Source organism: Anser brachyrhynchus, assembly GCF_964034855.1.
Source record: "Anser brachyrhynchus genome assembly, chromosome: Z".
In the NCBI taxonomy this organism is placed as follows: Eukaryota; Metazoa; Chordata; class Aves; order Anseriformes; family Anatidae; genus Anser; species Anser brachyrhynchus.
Window position 1 is genome coordinate 21896805 of NC_137697.1, and position 25692 is coordinate 21922496.

A 25692-nucleotide genomic window follows, 5' to 3' on the forward strand; every position below is an offset into this window, starting at 1 on the left:
GGGGGCGGACCCGGCCCGGCCCCGTCAGGAAGTACCGAGGTTGTCTGTGGTATTTTTTTTTTTATTTATTATTTTTTTTGTTGTTGTTGTTCAAGGAATGTACTTTTCCCTGCCTCTCGCCTTCAAGATCAGAAAACGGTTTGTGCTTCGCTGATCTGTAACCAGAGGTCTGGAGCTCGATTGTACCGTGAGTGCGGATTGTGCTATGGGTTGTTCTGCTTCGTTGGTTGTAAAATCATTTGGGAAATGTGCTTTGCGTTTGTGGACGCACAGTTATGCTGCTGCCTCATAAGGCCTCATAACTTGTCGTTACAGATCTGTTGATGGTTTAACCTGAAAAACAGTAACCTAACTTGAAAATGAACCCAGTTCCATAATAGCTTTCTGTAGAAGTATAGTTACGTGTTTTCTGTTGTAAGCATTTGGTATGTTTCTTTCTTTCTTTATTTATTTATTTTTAACAGGGAACAGTGTGAGACACAGGAGCCAGGATGTTGAGAACTGTGAGGAAACTTCCGATGAGCGCGTTGAAGTTAACAAGTTTATGCAGTGAGGTAAACTTTTTTTTCCTAAATTTTGATACTTTTTTGGTGAACAAAAGAAAAAAAGTAAACATTTTCTTTCACTTGGAGTTGGTATCTGAACAGCATGAATGAATTCATGTTGAAATTGGGCTTCTCATGAGTCAGAATGGGGAAGCTGTGTTTTTTTCTAAACCTTTTTTAGACACGTAGTTTGAATTACATAGTATTTTTAACTGTTAAATTTGAATTATTTAAACAAATACTTAGGCATATTTAAAATACTGTGGCTACTGTCAACTTGTTTTGATAATATCATAGATTTTTACAAGAATTCCCAAACGATACTGGATTTGGACTTGGTTTAAACAGTGACATTACTATCTTCATACTTTTGCTTCCAACTAGGTGGCAATCTGAGTTTATGTAAATATCTAGTGAATATCAGTTCCTGCAATATCTTATTTGTATTTAGATCTTAGTGTGTTTAGTCATTACTTATGCTGATGACTTTTTTTGTATTATTTGTTTTCCTTCCATTTTTAGCATGCCTGTTTCAGGAAGACAAAAATCAGAGTCCTAAGCCTGACATGGCAGAACACCGGTCAGAGAAACTACAGTTATTCACCAGGTATAAGTTTAAAATATTTTGTCATTTCTCTCAATTTAATTTACGACTTAGTAGTAGGAATTCATTTTAAAATGAGTAAGATAATTTCTAAGTTTTACTGTATTTTTGAGTCGTTATTTGTAAAATTCGTGTTTTCAAGTGCAGAGCAGTTACTAGGATCAAAGATTGAAAAGAAATGCTTTGTATTTCTTCTGTTTTCTCTGTAGGTGTACAGTATAAAGACCTTAGGAAATAAGAAAAATTAAACATAGAGATGGGTAAGAAATCAGGTCAGCTGTGAAGTGTGCTGGAACCCCTGTCCAACTGCCTGAAGTATTAATTGGTTATCAAGTCGCTGATGATAGCCAGCATGTTGAACAAGGGGTAGAAAAACAGGAATCTGTGATTAAAGAGAAGGAAGTTCTAAGTTATCATTAGTCTATTTTCTTCACAGAGTTAGGGTAAAAGAGAATAAGAAGAATAAGATACCTGGAAAACAAAATTTCAATTAAAAGGAGTTTTTACTGTTTTTTGAGTAGCAGCACTGAGATAGAATGGAATTCAATTGATACAAATTAGTATTAGGAGTCAGGCAGATATTTTTCCGCAGTGTTTTAGAAGAAAGTGGAGATGAAAATATTGGTCACTGGTGGGTAGCCAACTTCTATTTAAAAACAAAAATATAGTTAATGTATTTAGCCGCGTGTATGTTATTAAAAGTCTTAATCTTCAGTCGTGTACCTGAGGATTAGTCTTAACTCAGTTAAAAGTTGCTAATGGCAATAAAGTCTCTGTATTTTTTTTACTTGAAGTTGTCTGTGCGGTGTCCCTGTTGCCTACTGTATTTATCCCCAGTTACACTGTGCCGAATACCTCGGTGTGTCATGTGGAGGCCGAGTTTTGCTCTCCACATAACTTTTTATCATGACTTAGACAAGCAAGAAGACTCAGACATACTAATGTGTTATCATATGTGTTATTTTAGAAACTGGAGGGAGAAAGGCAGTGCTAGCTGAACTGACTTGGAGGTGTTTGTGTTGGTGTGTGTTTTCCTTCTTGTGTGTGTGTATTTATGTGAATGGCTAGCTTGCAACCTTGTTTCTTGTAAAATCAGTCTTTCTCTTCATCAAGATGCAAACTAATGGGTTGCCTTTTTAATGTTATCTCTAATAAAAAGGATGATATGTAGATGATGAAGAAATATTTAAATACACTTGAATTCTGTTTGGCGTATCTAAGATAAACTAGAAAAGTGAGTTACTGAAACAACTTGTATGGCTTGAGTAACTGAATTATATATCAGTTTCATAAAAATGTAGCTTTGCAGCTTATTTTCCAACTAAATAATGTGTGAGAGAGGAAGTATCTTTCAAGAAAATACAAATTTAAAACTCTTCTTAGTCTAGGTCAGTTTGCTTTCTCCCCAGGAAAGATGTTCAAATTAATTTCAGCATTGCAATTGTCTTGAACTGTGGCGTGTTTTGTTACGGCTTCTGCAGAGTAAGATTTTGCTGTTCTGATGATACTTTTCTGTGTTGGCTCTTTCATGTTGTTTCTAAGCTTTGAAGAGTTTTGTGTGTGAGAGAGAGCAAGAGAGTGAGAGGTTGGTTGCAATTTCTTTAGAAGTTTGAGATGGGTAGGGATTAGGGTTTGTCATGAGTTGTGGCTTTGTCTGAATAGTTTTTGGCAAGCTTTGTAGGAGTTTTCTTAAATATACCTGATTTTGTTAAAAATCTGTCACTTCTGTGTTGTTATCAGTCTGACAAATCTTGGTTTTGTTTGTTTCCAGAAGATGTTAAATCTCTACGTTCTGTCATTAATCCTCATATATCCAGGTATGTCATGCCAGCTTACTCTCCCTACGTAACTGAGAGGAAGGGGAATTGATGTGGTACAATATCAAGGGTTGTTGCTATTCCTGTTAAGTGCATGCTCTAAATAACAGTTAATACTTCCTTGGTTTTAGATTTCTGACATTTTGGTGTAAAATGGTTGTTAGTGTCAGAAAGGTCTTGGATTGGTAAATATGTGAGTCTTTTGTTTATAATTGCAATCAAAATTGGCCTTTTAGTGAAGCTCAGAGTCCATGGTGGTCATTGGTACGTAAATGGGGGGGAAGGAATTTCTTGTAAACGGGACCACCACCGCGGGCAGGACTGCCTACTTTGTGTTTACAGGAGTGCTTGGCCATAGAGATAAGGGCCTTCATAATGAGGGGCTGAGTTGTCAAAGGAATGGCAGAGGGATGAAGCTCTCATGGGAGACTACCTCTGTCATTCAGCTACCATTAATGGTGAATACGGGGGCTGACCACAAGCCTGTGATGTGCAGTCAGTGAAGTAGCTTTGGTAGCCTCCAGGCAAGGTACTTTGGAAAAGAAGATTTGACTGAACACAACCAGAGACAACTTCATGAGAAATTGGTTGCTAGATTTGGGGCATAAAGAGTATATATGCAACAGACTGCTTTAGTCACCAGGGCTTAGGGATAGGGATGGACAAGAAGGTAACAGGGCTGTTTCCCTCTGTGGAGAGGGGAGGTGGGTGTAGAACGAGATGAAACTACTACAGAAGTGAAGCATGTTAAACTGTTCCTATACTCTGAAATATTACCAATCTGAAGAAAATTCGCCATTTCAGTGCTAAAATGCTTCAGAATCAGCATGTACGTTATATCAGTAAAGCAGTAGAGGAAAAATGTTATTCATCCTGTGTGATTCATCTTCATCATAATGGATATGAATTGTTTATGCAAGAGCCAACATCACTGGAAAAAAAATACCACAGTAAAGGTAATGTATTTGTTTTATGCAGAATCCGCAACATTGGCATCATGGCCCATATTGATGCAGGGAAAACTACAACAACAGAGAGAATGCTGTATTATTCTGGATACATAAGAACACTTGGAGGTTAGATTTTATTTTTTTTTTATTGTTTTGTTTCAGTGGCTTTGAGAGACTTAACATTAATAGCAATCATACACAATGCAGTTAGAAATTGCTGGTAGAATTTTTAGCATAGAAATTCACTGTATCAAAATTATGTCACAATAAAGTGAAATTATAATGCATTTTCTATCATGTCCTAACATGGTTGCACTTACATTCTAAGGCAGTTAAGAGCTCACAGATTCAATTTTTTTCTTTTATTTTTAGTGCACTTTGATTTGCTTAAGATTTAATCAGAAGCTGTCCTTGTTTTACATATTGTTCATTGGCTGTTTTGGGAAAGCTGTTTCTCCAGTTCCCTTTTGATGTGTCAGGGAACCAGATTACCAAAAAATAACCATTTATTTTGGAAGCCCTAACACAGGAAGAATTTCTTGCAGCATCAACTCTCTCAGAAATCGTCAATATTGAAAGTATCACAGCAGCCTTTATTTATTCTGCCTTTTGATCTTTTAAATTTAATTCTGTTTTCTCCACTGTATATGAGAGTGTTAGAAGATATTTGGCTAGTGGATCGATTGAACTTGGTTCAATCACAGGCTTGACTGCATCTTTTTCTATTAAAAATAAAAATAATAAATTGTAACTTTTTTTAACATGTCTACTTTTAACTTAATTAAGTTTTAACTATTAAATTTTAAAATATCAGGTCATATACAATGAGTGCAGCCAGTCTTTTCAAAAGTGTGGTTTGTTCATGGTTTTGGACTTTGCTTTATTTTCTTAAGCTTCTCACAGCGTCACTTTAATTTTTAAGTTTCTACATAGTGTTGTTTTTTGATTAATAACATCAAATGTTGTTGGAATTGTTGGTCTTCAACTTGCAAAGCATTTGTTGCTTAGACAGGGAGCCTGGGTATGAGCTGACATCATTCTATGAATTAGGGCAGTTTTCATGGCTTGTACATGTAGAAAAGGGAGAGTATTTCCAAATCTCTCTCACCATCTTTATTCCAAGACAACTTCAGCCTTTGAGTGATTTAAACACCCAACTGTAATCCTGCTTTCTGTTCACAGATGTTGATGATGGGGACACAGTGACAGATTTTATGGTACAGGAACGAGAACGTGGTATTACCATTCAGTCTGCTGCTGTTACTTTTGACTGGAAGGACTACAGAATCAATCTGATTGACACCCCAGGTACTATGCTTTAGTGATACTCATCTTACTAGGAGGGAGTAGATGAGGTGAGGTGTTGCTGTGCCTAGGTCCTAGTTTTGAATATGGTGCAATATTTAACTGGTTGAATTGATGCAGTAAATAAACCTGTACTGAGCTGTGTTGACCTTGATGAATTATTGCTTCCTGGAGCCTGATCTGGCTTGTTTAAAGTTAGCTCAGGTACAGTCTATGTGTTTCAAGGACTGGTGGGTATATTTCTATGAAAGTGGAGACAAGGTCATTTTGACATGTTTTTGAGCATTAAAAAAAACTGTAGTGACCTGTAGATGTTGCCTGTTCCAATTATGACAGTCGTAATTCAAATTATGAGTTTGAATTCTTTCAATTGTTTTTTAGGTCATGTAGACTTTACACTGGAAGTTGAGCGTTGCTTGAGAGTGCTGGATGGAGCAGTAGCAGTGTTTGATGCTTCAGCTGGCGTTGAGGTAAAAATGACTGGTAATGTTTTGTTTTGTTTTCTTAATGACTTAAAAGATGCTGAAATAATAACAATAATACATAGATGTTTCTCTATGTTATCTATGTTCATGCTTTGTTCAAAATTGAGCTTCAGAAAGCTGAACATTTTAATTTTAAGTTATATAAGTGTACAGGAATTTCTCTGCTACTGAGAAGAAAATAAGGAGGATTGCCACGTAAGTCTGTTTTTGATTTTTGTAGGTTTTTTGTTGCCTTTTTTTTTTTTTATATATAGATTCAGATTGATATGAATGCTTCTGGCTAGCTCTGTCGCTAGAGAGAAATGAGTATCTCATTAGAGGATTCCATGTAAAGAAATGAATAATTTTCACCCAGAATTTCTCCGTCCTCAGTGACCTGTTTAAATATGCCCATTGGAGCATAGTGCCTAAAAGGTGTAGGCAGGCTGGAATTTGAATTTATAGCATGCATGGTTCAATTCTGTAGAACAGTTTCATGTTTTGAATTCAGTGTTCAGTTTACGTACCATCGTATACGAGCCTGAACCCTTCCACACCCAACAACAAAAAATGACAGCAGTGTTTTTTTTTAATTTATTTTTTATTTATTTTTTAATGTGTGGGAATTTCTTGCATTATTTCCATGTATTGATAGGAGACTGCTTCTGAACCGGAACTGATTTTCATACATACCAGTTTTAACTTTTAAATAAAAATGACTGTCACAAATGGCTCAGCTGTACACAAATTACCAGTGTAACCACAGTAGTTTTTAGTGTTGTTTGTGTAGCAACAAATATGTTTGCTAATGTGTACTTAAGTCTTGGCAATAAAGTTTTAAGCCTAAACATTACTGAGTTTCTTTCGGCATAGATCCCCTGTAATGCCTATCTTCTCTCTGTGTTACCTTTGGTATGTTCCTTTGTGCCCTTAGTGGAGGAGGGGAAATGGTGACAGCTGAGGGAAGAGCTGTGACAAAGTTGCTTGTGAAGTTCATCTACTTTGCTAGATAAGGGGGTGTCATAATGCCTTCAGCGCAGTTCCCTTCTCTACTCTGAACTCAGTCCCTCAGCAGAGGCAGTATAAGATGAAAAGATATTGGGGAGTGTATAGTTCAACTCTTAGCGTTAATGTCGCTATTTTGTGTCTTTGTGTAGGCACAAACTCTGACAGTCTGGAGACAAGCAGACAAACATCAGATACCACGAATCTGCTTTTTAAACAAGATGGACAAAAACAGGGCAAGGTATTTATACAGTTATTTTAATCACTGTTAAAAACCTTGTAATAGAATGTATCTAATCAAGTTAAAGTTGTTCTGTTAAGTACAGAGATAGTAAATTACGTTAGTATATATTATACATATCTTCAATTATGCACATGCATTTTTTTTGTAATCGTAGGAGTAATTTTTACAATAAATAAGGAAAAGTAAACCAATTTTACTGTATCATTAAATTTATTGTAACTTAATATCTGTTGTTTTGATACAGCTTTACGTACGCTGTTGAGAGTATCAAACAAAAGTTGAAGACAAAACCTTTGCTTTTACAGGTAAGCTTAGAAATTAAGTTTAGAAATTAAGCTTAGAAATTTATCTGCTTTTCTTTTGAATGGAAATTCCTTCTTAATTTTCTGCAACTCTCTAATTCTATTTGCAGTTGCCCATTGGGGAGGCCAAGACTTTCAGAGGACTGGTTGATGTTGTGACTAAGGAACAAATAATTTGGAAACCTACTTCTGATATGGATGACGGAAAACATTTTGAGCAAAAGCCGCTGCTAGAGACTGATGATCCCAACCTGTTCCAAGAAGTCCAGGATGCTAGAAATACCTTAATAGAACAAGTAAAGTTCTAAAGTAAATACATAATACATTTAAAACTGTTACTTAGAACAGTAGAAAAAATTAAGCTGAAAGGGACCTCTGGATGCATCTAGTGCAGTGGTCTGCTAAAAACAGGACTAACTTCAGCATTAGATCATGTTGTTATGGGCCTTGTTCAGCTTAGTTTTCAAGGTCTCTAGGGGTGGAAATTACAATCTGTCTAGGCAGCACATCCCAGTGTTTGATTGTCCTTGTAGTGAAGCGTTGTTTCTTTTTGACCAACAGGAATTTGCCATGTTGTGAACTACGGCAGTGCTTCTTGTCAGTTCCTTGCGTGCCCCTGTAAAGAATCTGGTTCTTTTCCCTGACACAGTCCCACCACCATTTCAGGTTGTAGGTAGTAGGAGGCAGCATTTAACATCCTTCGTTTTCCTCTTTAGATGAGCTTTTTAGATGGTCATCTCTCTGGGTCTCCAGCTGCAATCCAACATACCACCTTAGTAATATTCCCCTGGATTTCTCACCATTTATCACTCTCTCTTGTGCGAGGGAACCTAAAATCAATGTCTAAGATGTGGCTTCACAAGTGCAAAGTAGAGGGTGGTAAGTCCTTGCCTTGATCCACTGGGTGTACTCCTGCAGTATGCAGTTAGCATTTATCACTGCAAGGGGACACTGCTGACTTAAGCTTGCTGGTCCAGCAGGACCCTCAGGTTGTCTTCTGCAAAGCTATTTCCTAGGTAGTTCATCCCCATTCTGCATCAGTGCATGGATTTGTTTTGTCCCAGGTACAAAGTTCTGCATTTGTCCTTGTTGAATTGATTTCCCATTTTCTTCACTTAATTTACATCTGTCAAACGTGTGATGGCAAAACACGCTAGATATAGAGAGTCAGACTCCCTGGCTGCACAGTACATTTGCAAAATGGAAAATACTCCTTGCGTCTTAAAATTCATAAAAGCTAGATTTAGTATTAAGATGGCTAACATGCAATCTAAGATAGCAATCTTTTGCTGTCTTAGTTGTGAAAAGACACCTGGGACATTCACATGAGGCCTGACACATAGAACCCAGAACCTGTGGGCTATCTGTATCCTGGAGTGGCAGCTAGAAGCTGGATGGGATGTCACAGTCTGTTCAGAATGACACTAAATGCTGTGCTAGAGGCAGCTGAATAAAAAACCATAAACCTCACCATAAACCTTGTCCCAGATCCATCCAGAAAGTCCATGATGACTTACATGAGATAAGAAGAATATATTTCTTTTCCATAAATTGTCATACTGCAAAGCTAAGAAATTGCAATAGAAACATGATCTACTTGATACTAAGATCCTAACATGTTTCCCACAGATGAGACAGTGTAGAAGAGGTGAAGAATGGAAGAACAATAAAGTAGGAGTTAACTGCCTGTTAAACAGTGGAGAACATTTGAAATAGTCTGTCCAGATTGTTTTTCTTCTCTCAGCTGGCATAAAATCCCAAATTGTTCTGTGTGATTTATGTAATGATACAGAAATGTTGGTTGCACTTGAGAGACTCCAAGCAAGACTTCTCTCCAATTAAAATGAGTTATTTTGCATCCTGTTTGCTTTTATTCAGTCTAAAACTGCAGTTGCTTTTATATGGCCTACAAATGTAGTAGTGATTATATTTGACTCTATACTTCTATAAATGAAAATATGGGAAGTTTAACAATTACATTTGCCTGAGGCATTGATCCATTTTGCTGGAAGACCTGCCTTCCATGCAGCTTTGTAAAATGTTGTGCAAGTGCATAGACAGGGGATGCTGGACTTTCAGTTTCCCTTTAAACATCAGTCAGAGGGATGCACTTAGTATTGCATCAAGTTCAGTAAAACACGTATACAATCTAGTTTTCTAAATACGCGGGTTTTAAATGGGAGTGTTATTACTCAGTCTGTCCTTTCAAAAAAAAATCTTCTTAGTTGGAAAGCTTCATAAAACAGTGTTGGTTTTGTTTGGTCCCGTCCCGCCCCTTTCCCCCTTTGGTTTCTAGTCCCTTCCTGAAGCAGGAAGAGGCAGGCCAGGAATGTTATAATTGAGATAACTTTGTGTTCCTAAGGTATTTTTTGTTCTGCTTTCTATTCTATTAATATTCTTTTTATCACAAATAATGTAAAATGTAGTAGTTTGACTACTAGTCATATTGTAAGCTTGCCTTTCATTTGACTAAATTAATGCTTTCCTTTATCTCTTAAGTATATACTATTGGCTTAATTAGACTTCAGAATGAATTAATTTCAGAAATCATTTCAGACTTCTGAAATGAATCATTTCAGTATTTGGTTAATAGCTGTCGTAGCCACTAGAAGGAGTGTAGTGCCTTAGGCTTGTAGCAAGTGTGTGGTAGTGCAAGGGTGTATTATTTTAAAGCTACTTGGAACAGCTTGAAAACACGAGAGATCCCTTGGACCTTTGAGCCTCTGACATGAAGTTCAAAATGCTCTGAAAGCTTGCCTATTTCTTTCCAGCTGTGTCTGGTCTCTCACAAAAGTAAATTGCTGGTTACTTCAGATTTTGCCTTGTTTACAGGTCTGAAATATATTCAGTTTTATCCTTGTGATGATACTGTATGGCTGCAGGCTTTTTCAGTTTCAGGGAGATGTACGAGCATTTTCTTTCCCGCTGATGTTTTGTCTGACAGCAGCTTTATGAAGTTGATAATCCTCTACCCACCCCATGCTTTCTTGAAACCTCTATTTGCATAGATTTCTTTGTAAAACTGATTCCCTAAAGGCTCTTGCTTTTTTCTTCTGGGGAGATTTATTTTGCAGAAGTAGTTTAAGAGCCCTGAAACACTGGAAAGGACTGTAAAAGCTTATCCTATCTAGCATATGCTGTCAAGCAGAATATAATTAAAATCTCACTTTTTTTTATTATTTAACAGACTTTACATAGCTATTACAATAGTTTCATTATTGTTGAGAGAAGGGTAAACTTTTATTGTTTAAAAGTAACATTCAGTAATATAAAGGAAGGATTTTATTTTTTCATGTGAAAAGGCTAATGACTTTTGTAAAACTGGGAAAAGGATCTATAATAGTTGGGTTGGAATCTGAGATATGGAATGCATCTTCAGTATTGCGTGGTTTGAGTTTGATATCCGGTGTCTTTAAAGTCTTGATTCCTGTTCTGTTTAGCTGCATTTTCTAAATAACTAAGACTGGTGACTTATCTGTGAAACTGATATATACTAAATAGTAAAGCAGAACTATTCTGTTGAAGGTTGCAGATCTGGATGATGAATTTGCTGAACTGGTTCTAGGAGAATACAGTGAAAATTTTGACCTACTACCAGCTGACAAGGTAACTTTTACCTTTCATTATCTATAAATAAGTTATTACTAGCTGCCTTTCTGAATATCAGGGCTATTTATCTTTATTTTTTGGCACATGCAGATTATGATTTTGCAGATGTGAAATTTTTAATCAACAAATCACTAGCTTTTATAGTACTTTGAATTTAAGACAAAGTACATTCAAAATTAGTATATCTGATAGTGAACTAACAGTGATTCTCAAACATGTTAGGCAAAACTACCAAAAAAATAGTTTAACCTTTGTTAAGGATGATTTTTATTGACAGTTAGGCTGGTGCAAAAGACTCTAGGGAAAGGTGAATGGAATTTCCAAGTGGAGTCAACCCAGTTTGTCTGAGCTCCTGATTCTTACTAACAAAAGTAGCACTTCAGTTGCTGTAAATTAGTTGGGCTTTCAGGCATTGCATGTTGAAACTGGTGAAGTAAAACTTTCCAAATAAAAAGGAATATTAGAAAAAGAACATGAGCAGATGTGCCTCGAATGTTTAGAAATCTTAAAACCAGTGTCTTCTATTTTAGCATCTAAACATTTGGATATGTTGTTCATTTGGAGTTGGGCAAGTGATGTTATGTTTGGAAACGTGCTTCTAAACTTTTGGGGTTTTATATTGTTAAATAAATATGGGACTGTACAGCAAGTACGGGAAGTGGCACACATGGGTAGTCTTGTTGACTCTAATAGGGCTTCTCATGATTCAGGCTGTGGTCCTGCCTTGCTGTTTACAGTAGCAGAGCTGACCTACATTTCTATCCAAAACATTTACCCTTTTAGTGTAAAATCTGTTGTTTCAAAAGAAAATTTCTTGTGTTTGTGCTTTAAAATTAACTTTTAGGTACACAAAAACTTCAAATATTTTTATAATAAACAAGCACTAAAAATAAACAAACTAACTAAAAATTAAAAGCAAACAAATCCTGTTTTAGCAAACTGAACTATAATTTTACCTGCCCAGTATGGATTTAGAGCACAATGAAGGTGAATTTTTGTAGGCGAATTAAGGAACACAGTCTCACATGATCTGATTGGAAAAATGGTAACCTTGCTAAAACACTTTAATGGTAAAAGTGAATGAATGATTCTTTTTTTACTATTAATATCATATTTATGCTTGTCAAGGTTGTGTTGGAATACATGGCCTTTCACAGTAAGGTTGCTATGGAAGAGTGGCTTACATAAATAAAATGAGAACTTAAATATTGTCTGCACTAAAACAACAGAACATAAGAACTCCTACAAGTTGAGGAGTGGAAGCTGACAAAACTCATCCGCAGTGTGACAGTAACTTCTTTAAATGAAAAGACAGACAAAAATAACTTTTTTTTAAATCCTGACCTTGGGAAGCATTGGGCACTACTGTGTGTGCAAGAGGAGTTGCTGCAAGCAGTTCTTCCCCTTCCCATTGGAGGCAGAGAAGTAGCTTAGCTGTACATCACCTGCTCGTGTGCTGCAGGTTGCAGTGCCCTGAGAGGGCAGAATGTAGTCTGTTACTCAAGACCAATGCGGGTAGCTAGATTCATGTTTATGACCTGTTGTGCGCATTGCTTGCCATAGCCCAGTTATTCTCAAGCAGTTGCTGGAATCACTTTCTAAATGCTTATTGCTAGCTGCAAAGGCTGCTGATTACATGATAATGATTTATATGTCAGTGGAGTTTTAGTACACTGTTGAAGGTCCGTTGGTTTGTCCTTGTGCTTTTTTACACGCTGATAGACTCACTGATAGACAGACACACTGATTTAATGAAGTGAAAAGGCACTCTTTACCTATAGTAAACATTTTATTTTCTGTCTTTCCTTTTCTATAAATAAAAGGAAAAAAATAAATGAGCTTGTCATTTCCTAGGTATGTGAACAATGAGCAATATTTAAGAGCTGGAATACCATTTAAGGTTAAAGTGTGGTTTGTATGTTAACAGATTTATTTATTTTTTTTTTTGCAGCTACAGTCTGCTATACGCAGGGTCACACTAGCTCAGAAAGCAGTACCTGTACTCTGTGGCAGTGCATTGAAGAACAAAGGAGTACAGCCTTTACTGGACGCTATTACTATGTACTTGCCTGCACCTAATGAGCGGTCATATGAGTTTCTGTGAGTACAATGAGAAGGGGAGGGTCAGCAAAAAGGAAAACAAGTAGGAGAGCATAAAAGCAGAAAATTAAAAAAAAAAAAAATTAGGAAACCATTAATATCTTTAAAAATGCTTACTGCTGTTATATGTTAAATAACAGTAAAGATGTACAGACTTAATATACACAAGTACTGAACCTGCTCTGGCCAGTGCTACTAAAATTGCATGCATTTATCTCCAATTGCCAAACTTGCAATTTTAGAACTTAAAATCTATTTTTAATCTGAGGATACCAGCATTTTACAATGGGGGTCTAAGGATCATCTCTAATATTGGCTGAGTTATATGTCCTCTTACGTATTCTTCTGGAGGTGGAACTGCTTAGGTTAATATGTGTTGTATAAATTATTTTTTTGTTTATTTGTTTGTCTTTTAAAGAAAAATCTGCCTCTGCTAATACTGCAACTTCTTAAGTGAGTGGGTATTTATCTAAATGTCAGCCTGAAGAATATTAATCCTACAAGTACAGTTTTTGTTGTGGTTTCTGTTTTGCAGGCAATGGTACAAAGATGACCTGTGTGCCCTAGCATTTAAAGTACTTCACGATAAATGTCGTGGACCACTGGTTTTCATTCGTGTTTATTCAGGTTCACTGAAACCTCAATCAGCTGTATATAATATTAACAAAAGCTGCACGTGAGTAAGAGTAAGATGTGGTTTAGTGTAACATCGTAATGCCTGGTAGTCATGAAATATTCAAGAATTTCATTTGCAGGGAGAGAATAAGCCGTCTGCTCCTGCCTTTTGCTGATCAGCAAATTGAAATACCATCACTAATGCCTGGCAACATTGCCCTTACTGTTGGGTTAAAACAGGTAATTGAAAATCCGTGATTCCGAAAGGAAGCTTGTTTCACTAGTGTGCTTTCTACTTCTGTGATACTGTATCTCAAATGTGTTCTTGTCTTGATTGTTGTGAAATATATAAGCTTGCTTTATTTGAAGTATACATGTACTTCCTCCTAAAATGAAAAATTACAGTGTGCAAATGTTGGTAATTGACCTGGGAGATGCAGGGCTGATTACATGGAAGGAATTGGACATTGAAGCTGTAGGGTTCTGACCTTGTGTTCGTATTGCAACTCTCGCAGTACCGACACTGTGTAATGCCATGGAGAGACCTCAGTGGAAAACAGGAGTGATGTTGCAAATAAGTTAACCAAAATTAACAATTTAAGTATGGGTTTTTTTTCATACTTCTATTAGGTGGCTTACTAGTATAGTGTTTCAGTGTCTGAACAGGCTGCATAGGTATCATTTGCACAGATTTTCTAAAATGTAACCAATTTTAGCATGCATAAGCAAATTTCCTTTTACCAACACTGTCCTTTGTGGCTTTATATCTTGACTAATATGTTAGATTTAAAATCTAGTGAACAAGACAAAGAAACATCAGTCTAAGCTCAAGCATGTATTTTCTTCTTCCAGATCAGTCTAATTATTTGAGTAGAGAAGTTACAGTAATTGTTTATAAATCAGTGGAGTGTAGCATAGATGGTTTTGAGGAAGAGAAATGATCGGCTTTTGGTTTCATTTTCATGTTCCCTCCTCCCCCTTCCTGTCACTTCTGGGTTACTGGGGGTTGATATATAGAGTGCCACTGGAGATACCATAGTGTCATCGAAGGCTTCAGCTGTAGCTGCAGCACAACGAGCTGGAAGGGATACTGGGAGAGAGCGAAGGAGTAGCAGTGACGTGGAGAGCCTTCTGCTGGCAGGTGTTGAGATTCCTGAGCCTGTCTTCTTCTGTACCATTGAACCTCCTTCAATGGCCAAGCAACAAGGTACAATATAGATATGTAAAAGTATTTTAGATTGTGCTTGTCAGTATCCTGATTTTATCATTACTTTAACGTTTTTTGTGTCAGGGAAAAGTATTAACTATTCATTTTGAAGGAAGACATGGGGGCATTTGTCTCCTCTTTCCTATCTTACTATCATGCTTAGTTTGCTACAGTCATGCAGATTTGCTCTTCTTAGCGTCTCTGAGCACAGTTAACCTTGAACTGTCTTTTTCAGTCAGCGTTTGCTGTTATATGCTATAGTGTAAACTCTCCACTTAGCAAGACCTTTCTGAGTCTAATTAGGGTTCACCCATGCAGTGTGACCTTTAATCTTAAATGCCCTTCCCAGAGAATCTGTACCAGAAAACCTGGTTGCTTCACTCTTTGAAAATACACCCTCCAACACTCTGTATCTTCATTCCAACAAAGCTGAGCATGGTTGAGGGTGAAGGGAAGGGAAAACCAAGTCCTGCTGTAGCACAGTGGAATGGAGCGAGGCAGGATGTAGATTTGGAACCACCTGCCCACAGGCTGAGCCAATGGGTTGTAAGGTGTCTCAGTTGTTCTTTCCTCAAAGTCTGCAAAATGAATAAATGCAGTTTCATCTGTGAATCTGTTATTTTGTCACTGCTTTTTTATAGCTACTTTCTTTTGCAGTTCAGCAACATAATGGGGAATCACAAAAAAGATTGGCATTTGAACCTTTTATTGTTGAGCTCTTCTAAATATGTAGATAAATCATGTAAGAGTTAGTGGACAATTTTTCTCATCTATAAAAAAGGAGCAGTACTTTTTACTGAGTTGTTGAAGCACTTACATGTTCAATCATGTCTTTATGCAAGTGCAAAATATGACTTGGAAAATTGTATTCTTATGATTAAATTTTAACAGTTCTTTTCAGTAAGCCAGTATTTTTTAGTGAGACTATAATTTTTTATTTGAAAAGCTCCTTTCTCTGAAAGTTGTACAGAGTGTTAAGCTCTTGCTTGGTGTCATTAAATTTTGCTATTTAAGAAGTTAAATCAGTCACGGAAGCTCTCTTTAGCATGCGATTAATTTATTGGAGAGAATAAGAAGTTACAAGTTGCTTGTAATTTCAGTTGTCTTTGTCTACAAAAGATATGCTTCTCCATGGTCCTTTTGGTTCCTTCTGAGAATAAAATATGACCCTAGGAGGAAAGTGAAGTTTAGGCTTTATTCTGATTCTCAAATTACTGGAGTCTCTTCAGATACAATGTTTGATGTTTACGTACAGACTTGGATAATGCATTGAGCTGCCTTCAGCGTGAAGATCCAAGCTTGAAAGTGAAGCTAGATCCTGACACAGGACAAGTAAGATAAACCTCCTATTCATCATCTCATAGTCAAACTTCATTTTAGAACTGTCAAGACCACCCTGCGGTTAGTTGTTTGTTTGTTCGTTTTTTAACATATTGAGATTCCCTTGAATGAGAAGGACTCTCTGAATGTCTTCATATCGTGTACAGAGCTGTGTGCCTCAAAACAAACTAAAATCGAGTCATGTGCACTTTACAGAATAAAGGAGGTCATCCTATGCTCTGCATGTTTTTGACAGTTCTTTATGAGTTCAGAAGAGTTTGAATTATGTACTCTCTAAGCTAATGTAATATGTTCTTTTTTTTGTAGTGGTCCTACAACAGTAATTGCTATTTCACTTAGGGTGTTTGGATGACTTAAAGTAGTCCTGTTTTCTTCTCTCTAGGCTCCTTAGAATTTGAAATACATTTAAGAAGCTATTAAAAGCCTGTGAGTCCTTGTTTAAACAGCACTTTAAAAACTTGAAAGGTTTGCAAGATTTTCCACCTCTCTCTTTCGTCTTACTAGACTATTCTTTGTGGCATGGGAGAACTACACATAGAGATCATTCATGACCGAATCAAACGTGAATATGGAATAGAAACTTACTTGGGACCTCTTCAAATAGCCTACAGAGAAACCATCCTGAATGCTGCACAAGCCACAGGTAAAAGGAGTGAATGAGTGAATGTAAGAAACATCTTGTACCTGGTTCTGTTTCTTGAAATGACCTTCAATTACGCTTAACTACATAACTTTCATCTGAAAGTTACTTACACGTATTAGTTTTTTCTAAATGTGTGTTTCTTTTTTTTTCTTTTTTTTCCCTGCAGATGTATTGGATAAAACAGTAGGAGATAAACGACACTTTGTAACCACAGAGCTTGAGGTGAGGCCCAGGTTAGGGGACAAAGCAATGACAAAACCTGCCATTGAGTATGCTGAAAGTGTCATTGAAATGCTACCGAAAGAACTTCAGGGAGCTATAGAAAATGGAATCACAAATTCATGTATTCAAGGTAAAGGAAGTGCTATGACAGCAATACTGGTGTAACTTTTCAGCATGTTTCTGTAAGAAGCAATTCAGTATGTTTCTAAGAGGGGAAAAAACTCCTTGGTAGCTTGAAAACTAAAATTAATTACCTATTAATGCTGTTTGCAAAGGAATATTCCAGGATTACCTTAACTACAAAAATTAACAAAAAAAATTTTTTTGCCATGCTTGCAACTGAAGTCAGAATGTCTTTGGTTTTAAACTTGATTTCTTGTAATTCATTCAACAATGAGCTTCATTTAGTTTGATGTGGTTTTTTTGATCTAGTTTTTTGATAACAAATAAGGCTTTTGCTTGATGGACATCAAACCACAGCAATGTGATCGGAACTGGTTTCAGAGGCCAACATGTAAATATCATACTTTTATTAGTTACTGATTTTTTTTCCTGATTTTCACTACGTTAAATCAGTGAAAGTATATGATAAATAGTCTTAACGTAATTGCAAAGTATTCTCTAAAGAGCTGTCTTTTACATTTAATTCAAAACAAGATGTGTTTAATAATTTCTGGCCTAAAAACCCTCCCTTACAGCAAAATTAACAGGTAGTGGATTAATAAATAAGAATTAATATAGAATAGGTAGCATGTGGTGTTTCTTTTCCATGTTGCTTTGAGCTGGAAAGTGTTCTCAGCTCTAGCTGTGGAGTGAGTCTTGATTATGTGCTTTCGTCACACTCCTTGAACACCCTTCAGAACTGTGTAGTCTTTGTAGTCTAGCGGTATAAAATTCATACCACTAAGGGCTTTCTTCCTTTTTAAATAAATAAATCTGGCCATGTTTTCTGTAGGAAAAAAAAGCTGTTTTAGTTTTCCTTAGATGCAGTTCAAGCCTTCCATCCTGTCTAACACAGTTTGTGATCTGCTTGAGAGCCCTCGTTTGGAGGGAAATAACCTACCTAGGTTACTAGAGAAGCAGTTCATCTTTTATGGAATTGAGTTAACCTTGCAGTGGGTTGGTATTAGGCATTTGCCGTGATCACATTCTGTTGAAAATAAAAGTACAGAAGATACTCTCGCTTTAGGTTAAACAAAAGATTTCCTTACTTTTTCAGATGAGGTCTTGTTTCAACAGACAAGTTTTAGATATTTTAATGTATTAAAAAAAAATCATTTGGGAACAGCTGTATGGATGAGTGCACTCAGGAACTTTCAATTCTGAAAACTGTTAACTGTTTTTGGTAAAGAGAATAAGAAAGTATAAGTCTACATTCCTTTTTCTCTTTTGGCAAAGCTAGGTAATGATAAAATCATGAAATGAGGAATAAGACAAAGAGTCATGCCCTTAGGCATAGCAAAGAGAAGGGGAAGGGAGGGAGAATTCACGAGAGACTCCAAATTAATCCTGATTTTTTTCCCCTCTGCGTGTCGTAATACTCTGGAAAAAAAAATAAAAGCGTGTTTTTTTGTATGCTTTTCTTCTTTCTTTTCCTTGCCAGGACCTTTGCTAGGATTCCCAGTTCAGGATATAGATGTGACAGTGCAATCACTGACAATGCATCCTGACACCTCCCACACAATGGTATCAGCTTGTGTCTCCCGTTGCTTGCAAAAGGTACAGCAAAACCTTAAGTTGTTGTTGAACACAGTAGCATGAGGTATCACTGGGAAAATACGTGTATATCAATATCTGGTAATTGTTCTTCTTGGATGGTGTAACGCCCTCGCTTGGGGATTTTATAGCTTTTGGAAGCAGAGACTCAGAGTGAGTGGCAGTATTAGCTTACATTATGTAAGCATTTCTTATGTCAATTTTCTAAAAACAAAAAAAGATTCAGCATAATTCTCCTTGCCTTCCATGTAGGCTTTGAAAAAAGCTGGTATACAAGTACTGGAGCCCCTGATGAACCTAGAAATCACAGTAAGTGAAGATCATCTCAGTGCAGCACTCGCTGACCTTGCACAACGGAGGGGCAGTGTTCAGGAAATCCAGAGTCGTCAAGATAACAGGGTTGTGGTTGCTGCTGTTCCACTAGCAGAAATGATGGTATGTGGTTACCTTAATGCACAAAAATGCTTCATAGGCTTCAGATCACTTTCCTTCTTATGGATGACTGAATTTGGAATGGATTTTTTAATTATATTTCAGTTATTGAAAGACTAAAGGAAGTTATTTGGAGGGGTTGCAGGGAGGTACGGCCTATTTGGCTACTGCGCTTGCAAACCTCGCAGTATTTTGGGCCTCACTCAGTTTGTTAACCAGCATGTTTTCAATCTTAAGTCAGAGAAGTAGTAAAAAGTAAAAAATTGGTTTTAAAGAGAACAGTAGTTTTTTTATAAAAAAATGAAATTACTAGGTTAATTTACTTGTGTGTGTTGCACTTTAATACTGTCATATTTAAAAATATAATACATATACTATGTTGCAGCATACTTATTACTGTTTCTTTTTTCTCTGGGACCATAACAATTCTGTGATAATTTATCTTCTGTTTATCCTAAATTAAATGACATATGTTCTCTATTTTGTCCAGGGCTACTCCACAGTTCTGCGTTCTCTAACATCAGGCTCGGCAACCTTCACTTTAGAGTTAGCCAGTTATCAAGCCCTGAACAGCCAAGAGCAAAGTGCCCTTCTGCAAAGGAAGATGGGGTTGGTGTGACCATTCTGCTCTGCGGAAGGAAGAAGACTGTCCGATCTTCCCTGTTAAATATTTTCTGGAGACTGTTTACTTAGACGAGTATGTTCTTCTGTGATGAACTCATTGTGATAAACAGTGAATTAGCTGCTGTACGAGTGGACTGTGCTTTTGACTGTCCGAGGGAAGGTTCAAGAGACTGTGTTCTTCTGGCACAGCCTTGTAATTGCAAAGCAGCTGAACCAGAGACGGGGCTACAGTCTGCTGCTTTGGCAGTCCTTATCTTACAGACATCTACAACAAGAAGTAATGGTCATTCCTATGAAGAGGATTTATATTATTAAGTGCTATAAAGATTGACTCTTACTTTACTAAGTAAAGTTTGTGAAGCTTATGGCTACAGATGAATACAGTTTTGCTAGGCGGTATTTGAGTTCTTTTCAGCTGACTACAAGAGTATGGTTAAGAAGCAATTTGAACTCTACAAATATAAATATTCCTGTAGTGTTAGAAACCAACTTGGAACAGAGTTCAGGACACTGAATGTAACTTTTGCCTGAGTTTTCTTTACCAAGTATGTGGAGTGCAGGCTTCTGCACGTTGAACAAGAGCTGTTCAAAACACTACAAGAAAGGCAGAGTTCTCCCCCAGCAGGAATCCCTACCTACCATCTTGGATATGTTCAGGGAGGATTTCTTTTGACCTTTAAGAATGATTGATATAAGCTTTAAATGGTTCTGATTTGCTGTGTATTACAATTACTTTGTGATTTGCAATTCTGCAATTACCTAGAAAAGTAGCAAATGACAAGACACTTTTAAATAAAAATGGTCTGCTCTTTATCTAAACACTATCTTTATTTTTCCCCCACCTTTGGTATGTAAAGTATCAAGTTTCATGATTTCACAGTGAAGAATACCTCTCTCATGAAAGCATGCTATGGGATTAATCGCATTATCCCCAACTGAAAAACCAAAACACCAAAAACATTGTTTTTACTCCAACAAGAATGCCAAATAACTTTACTCAAAAGTGAAAATTTTAAGTCTTTGTTCAACAATCAAACCACGTGTACGCATGTTCACACTCCAGAGGCACTTCAGGTTGTTGAGGAGAAGGCTCTGAAGCAGTTACCACCCTCTTGCTTCATGGGCACAGTAGCCAACAAAGAGAGGTTCAGCTGCTATGCCACGTCTGTTAAAAAATAAAGTGGAATATGTATGATTAACCAAATAATGGACTAGTGATATAGGCAGGAAGAGAGATACCGGCAGTCTGCTTTAATCTGCTTTGTGTAAACAAAATGGATGGCCTACTTAGGGAGTCAGAAGGGCCCTGTTCGATGGCTGATTGTGCTGAAGTATCAAGCTAAGTACAGTTCTCTGTTTCAGTCAGTTGTACCAGAATACTAGAAGATGGGTTGAAAAGCTTAAATTCAGGGCCTGTGAGTTTTGCTATGCTGAAAAAGTTATTGCTTTTATTGAAGATGAGTAATGAATGTAAAAACACAAAAATTGTTTACATTTACACACTCCCCTCCCAACCTAACATTTCCTTCATATGCAGCTGTAACTGTCCTTTCATTCAATTTATGACTTTGGGCAGATAGTTTAATAAAAGGTCTCTTGCTGGACAGATGCACTTAAAACACACACACACACCAAATCCAAAAAATTAGTAAGATACTATGAAAGATGTTTCAGAATGAAAATAGTGGTAGTCAAAATTCTGCTAAAAGACGTCTAGGTCTCTGTTTCCCTTCTCCCATCACTACTCCTCTGTATTTTGTGCTTCTGTATCCTACTACAGGAAGCTGAGTTTAGATCTGAATAGCAGCTGTTTTTATAGTACTATTTCAGTAGCAGTAGCATTTAGATATGAAGAGTTACCATTCTTCCACTGACTTTGATCTAGATGTTAAAAAATTTCTACCTACTCTTTTCCTCTCTGTCTGGTATCCAGATGTACATAGTGAGCCAGAGCTGCTTTACTTGGAAAGGCTCCTCAGCCTGCTAGAACTGCCACGTCTATGGCAGTATATACTGTCTGTATATACTTATGCTATGTACAAAAACGTTGGTAAACTCCAAACTCTTTCTAACAGCCTGACTGATAAAATCAGCTCTCTGGAATTCAAACAAAGCTCAGGAAGCCTTGTGGAGGGTCTGTATACATGAAAGACAATGTGCTTGCAGACCCAAGGAGGGCTCATTTAAGCAATGTAAAGGGGGTGGTTCCTCTAGTGTTCCTCTAGTTTAAAGCCTACATCAAACGAAGACTTTTAAGGGGGACAGGTCCTTTTATAAAGCTAGTCTTTTTATAACAGGAATTGTTCACCATGAGTTTATATGCCAGCAAATTGCCTGACAGTACCTTAAGGGAAACGTACAAGTGCAGGGAGCTGTCTTTATTTTGTCCCCGAGTTCCCCATCTCTCATGCTAGCACATGAGTAACTCGCCACAGCCATCTGGACCAGCTCCCTTTGCTGCAGGTACTGCACAGGTACCGGTGTTAAGGAAGAGGATGGAGAGGCTGCACTAACCCAGGTCCAGGAATAGCATGACTTAGTTCACTCTAAAACCCTAATGCTAGTAGCACAGCCGCCGCACTGTTCAGTTTTATCAGCATTCCCTCTGAGCCCCAGCAAGAGATATAAGATCCTGTTAAGTGATAGGTGGATAGGATGTAAGTTTTTAATGCCCTTTAATCTTGTTTTTAACATGTGTTTGTTAACTTCCTCTTAATATATCTGTCTTTCTCAGGACTGAGGGAGATAATGCAATTCATGCCTAACAATATTTTCCTATAGCATTCTTTAAAGCCAGCTTGAAATAAACCCAAGAAGTCAAAATTACATTGAGACTTTCAGTTACTCTATAAAGTTAGTTTATACTCTAAGCTTAAAGTCGGTGATTGTGACAGATGATCTTGCTGATATATCTACAGGAACCTGAGCAGAATGCTTGACTTTTGGGTACTGCCATGCATCTTGTCCTTTAAAAGCCCCTCCCTCAAAATCCTGTTTCTCATGGTTGGTATTTTCTATGATTTGTTATAAACTACTGTAAAGCTAAATGGCATGTTGCATTCTTGCTGCAGTCCAACTTTGCAGCAACATTTGAGAAAATCTAAATGTCTCTCTGGCTGTGTACTTTTACGAGTGGAGTCGGACTTGGACTTCAGACCTGGAACTGACTCATTTCTACAGCCGTGAATATAGACAAGACAGCACTGGCAATAAAAAACTAACAACTCGTCTGGACACTTTTTGAGAATGAACTGCAGAAAACAATCTGTTACGAACTGACTTGGTTTACCGTAACCATAAATAAAGTTTAATTCTACAGGGTCTCCATATCTACCTCTCTCAGTCCCTACATTAAGGCAATACCTGAAAGAATAGGACATTCAAGCTCACCTCTCGCACAAGAAACTCCATTGGAATGCCTGTGCCAACTCTTTAGTTTTTATTCCCAGCAATTAAAAAAAATGTATCAGTCTACTTTTTCTCCGGTCTGTGTATTCCTCTTGTATGCCCTTAAATATCCTTTGTAGTCTGAAATAAATCAATCTTGGGGTAGGTTTTTGTCTTTAGAGGAAAGAGGAACAAAGATGAGTTCTAATATTTCACTGCAGAGGGTTAATGGTTTTGAGAATGTTATTTGCAAAACTCTTTGAACTCCTGTCTTATTGCATCTGTTCTTCCCCTTCTGAAGATACAAAAAACACATGGGATGATATCTACGTAGACTAGACTGATAGGTCTCCTCCCTTCATTTCTGAGCCAGCAAGTTAGGCCTGTACTTCAGCACCACTGTCTCTAAGGCATGAAAACCACAGGTTTACTAGAGCTATTAATCTTACCTGAGCATGCGGCATCGATGATTAGACAGTCTTTTATAGGCATCCTGCAAGTCAGTCACGTTGCTGCTGCTCCAGAGTCTTTCCCCTACAGCACTTGCCCGAGGCCTGTAAAGGTAAGTTTTAGAGGAGATACTGTCTACAACCAAGAATGGATTAAAAGTTTTTTTATATCAGGTCTTATATCCAGAAGCACCAATTTTTATAGCTGCTCAAGGTCAGTATACAGTACTGCTGGATTAGTTCGTGCTCCTCGTAGCTAGCTTTCTGAAATCTAAACAAAGTTCTTACCACAGTCTTGGTGTGAGGTTAGTTGCATCCACAAATTCTCCCCACAAGCAAGCTTCTCCACCTATTAGGAGCTTTTTCTGTTTTTCAGATCCTGAATTCAAAACAGAAAGATAGAATTTGCATTTGTCCAGAAGAGGGGCATGTATCAGAAATTTCTTTTTTCACTACTCGGATTGCTGTTCAGCTGATGTTCATTTTATCATATAACGTAGCTATCCTGAGCACAAACTTAACATTTTGCTAGTCCTGTTATTGAATGTGATAATGATTAGCCCATTTGACTGGAAAGCCTGTTTCCCTTCTCTGGCAGAAGAGATTTTAACTTTTAGCCTCTGAAGACACACCCCAGCCTCTAGACCTTCTTCGGGGATTCCAGTCCTGATGAAAATTGCTCCTTCTACTACACACAGAACATTTTTTGAAGAAGCTATAGAAGTCAGGTGTTCTCCCTAACACCTCACATAAAAAAAAAGCCCAGGGAAAACCCTAACATCTTTGTATCAGCTTCAGCCAGAGGGAGAGAACATACCTTTTCTAGAACAGTCTAACACTGTAGAAGGTTGCTTCAAAATCCGAATTCAGAGTCTGTCTACCAGCAGCCATTTTGCACAATTCTGTCCCTAATGCATGACACGTCTGTCCACACAGTCCAGCACACATACACCAGTGCCAGATGCAATTCCAATTCCATTTGAATTCCAATTCAATTTCCATTTGAAAAATAGAAAGTTGATATTTTTTACTTAAGAGTTTTGCAGAGTTCTAGCTGGCAAACAAGTCCTTTGATTACAGAGTATCTGATCATACTGACTGCACGCATCGCTAAACAACTTTTCCTTCCCCTTTTTTACCTGATTACGAACCAAAGACTTTCACACAAAAAACATGCATATAAAAAAAGAGTAAGATAACAAACCAGGGAAGTTGAGTGGTTCTACGCTGTAGTATTTCTTCCAGTCTTGTCCATAACTAATGTAATCCAAATACCAGGGAGCTGCCAGGATAGCAGTGAACCCTGCTTTAGTGACACTGCTTAGTTCATGAGCATAGTTATTTGCCATCCACACTTCAACTACAGTATCTGGTTTCAGCTAAAAGGGAAAAATAAAGGAAATTTACATGAAAGACAATCCTAATTGCTGTTATCAGGAAAAGGATAATGGATTTCAAAACTTGGGGTGTGACATTCTGTTTTGAAGAGGAGTATTTTGGAAGCTACCTTTGGTTGTTTTCTTACATAGAAAATCTAAAGCTGATTATTTGTTTGTTTTAAACAGAGCTCACGCTAGAAGTTTAGTTTATAGACAGTTAATGCCCTGAGATGGGTCCTACATGCACCAGCTGTCTGACCGGCTTCTAAAAGCTGAGCACCAAGTGTTACTAGTCTAGGTGGACTGTTATGTCAGAAAACTTAGAATAGATGAAAAAAGAATAGAGACTTTCCTACTCTTTACTCTGTTGCTCTACATCATTATATTATCTGTCTTCACTTCAAAGAAAGTGCTGCAGTGCTGGTGTTCCTGTTTCACCTATTTTGCCTGTCCTGCTAAGGTCAGCAGATTTGCTTTCAATTCTTAAAAGACACAACCAAAATTACTTAATACTTTGGAAGCCTCCCACAATACCGTGCAGTTATGCAAAAGCACCTTACTTACTTCCCAATCTTACCTGTGCTTTGTTATCGAACACTTCCTGCCAGACCACGTATCCTTTGTTGTAAGAGGAAACAATATCCAAGATCCTAGAATTTGGGAATAAGATGATGTTTGTGAACATCAGGTAGCTCACGTACAGACACAACATAGCAATATTTCCTACTCTAA

The 25692-nt window shown here is 37.3% G+C and overlaps 2 protein-coding genes across 4 annotated transcripts in view; one reads left to right on the top strand and one right to left on the bottom strand.

Annotated features, from left to right (window-relative positions):
* Window positions 1-20558, top strand: GFM2 (GTP dependent ribosome recycling factor mitochondrial 2). Of its 3 annotated transcripts, none has more exons than XM_080573187.1 (21): window positions 1-187; window positions 465-554; window positions 1068-1152; window positions 2921-2966; window positions 3945-4042; window positions 5099-5224; window positions 5603-5691; window positions 6843-6931; window positions 7179-7239; window positions 7347-7532; window positions 10762-10842; window positions 12797-12945; window positions 13481-13621; window positions 13701-13800; window positions 14578-14767; window positions 16023-16099; window positions 16613-16751; window positions 16918-17103; window positions 18577-18692; window positions 18942-19124; window positions 19612-20558. In XM_080573187.1, exons 2-21 carry the CDS (start codon window positions 492-494, stop codon window positions 19738-19740), a joined length of 2334 nt encoding a protein of 777 aa, XP_080429313.1. In that variant the 5' UTR covers window positions 1-187; window positions 465-491; the 3' UTR covers window positions 19741-20558. The 3 variants fall into 3 exon arrangements, with proteins under 3 accessions (XP_080429313.1, XP_080429315.1, XP_080429314.1); XM_080573189.1 differs by having other exon boundaries at window positions 2924-2966; XM_080573188.1 differs by having other exon boundaries at window positions 5-167.
* Window positions 20555-25692, bottom strand: part of HEXB (hexosaminidase subunit beta) — a 16591-nt gene continuing 11453 nt past the window's right edge. Inside the window, exons 10-14 of the mRNA XM_080573195.1 lie at window positions 25538-25610; window positions 24786-24960; window positions 23870-23960; window positions 23582-23686; window positions 20555-20910 (exon numbers count right to left, since the gene is read on the bottom strand). Coding sequence (XP_080429321.1) covers window positions 20847-20910; window positions 23582-23686; window positions 23870-23960; window positions 24786-24960; window positions 25538-25610 — 508 coding nt within the window. The 3' untranslated portion in view covers window positions 20555-20846. The remainder of the gene's footprint in view (window positions 20911-23581; window positions 23687-23869; window positions 23961-24785; window positions 24961-25537; window positions 25611-25692) is intronic.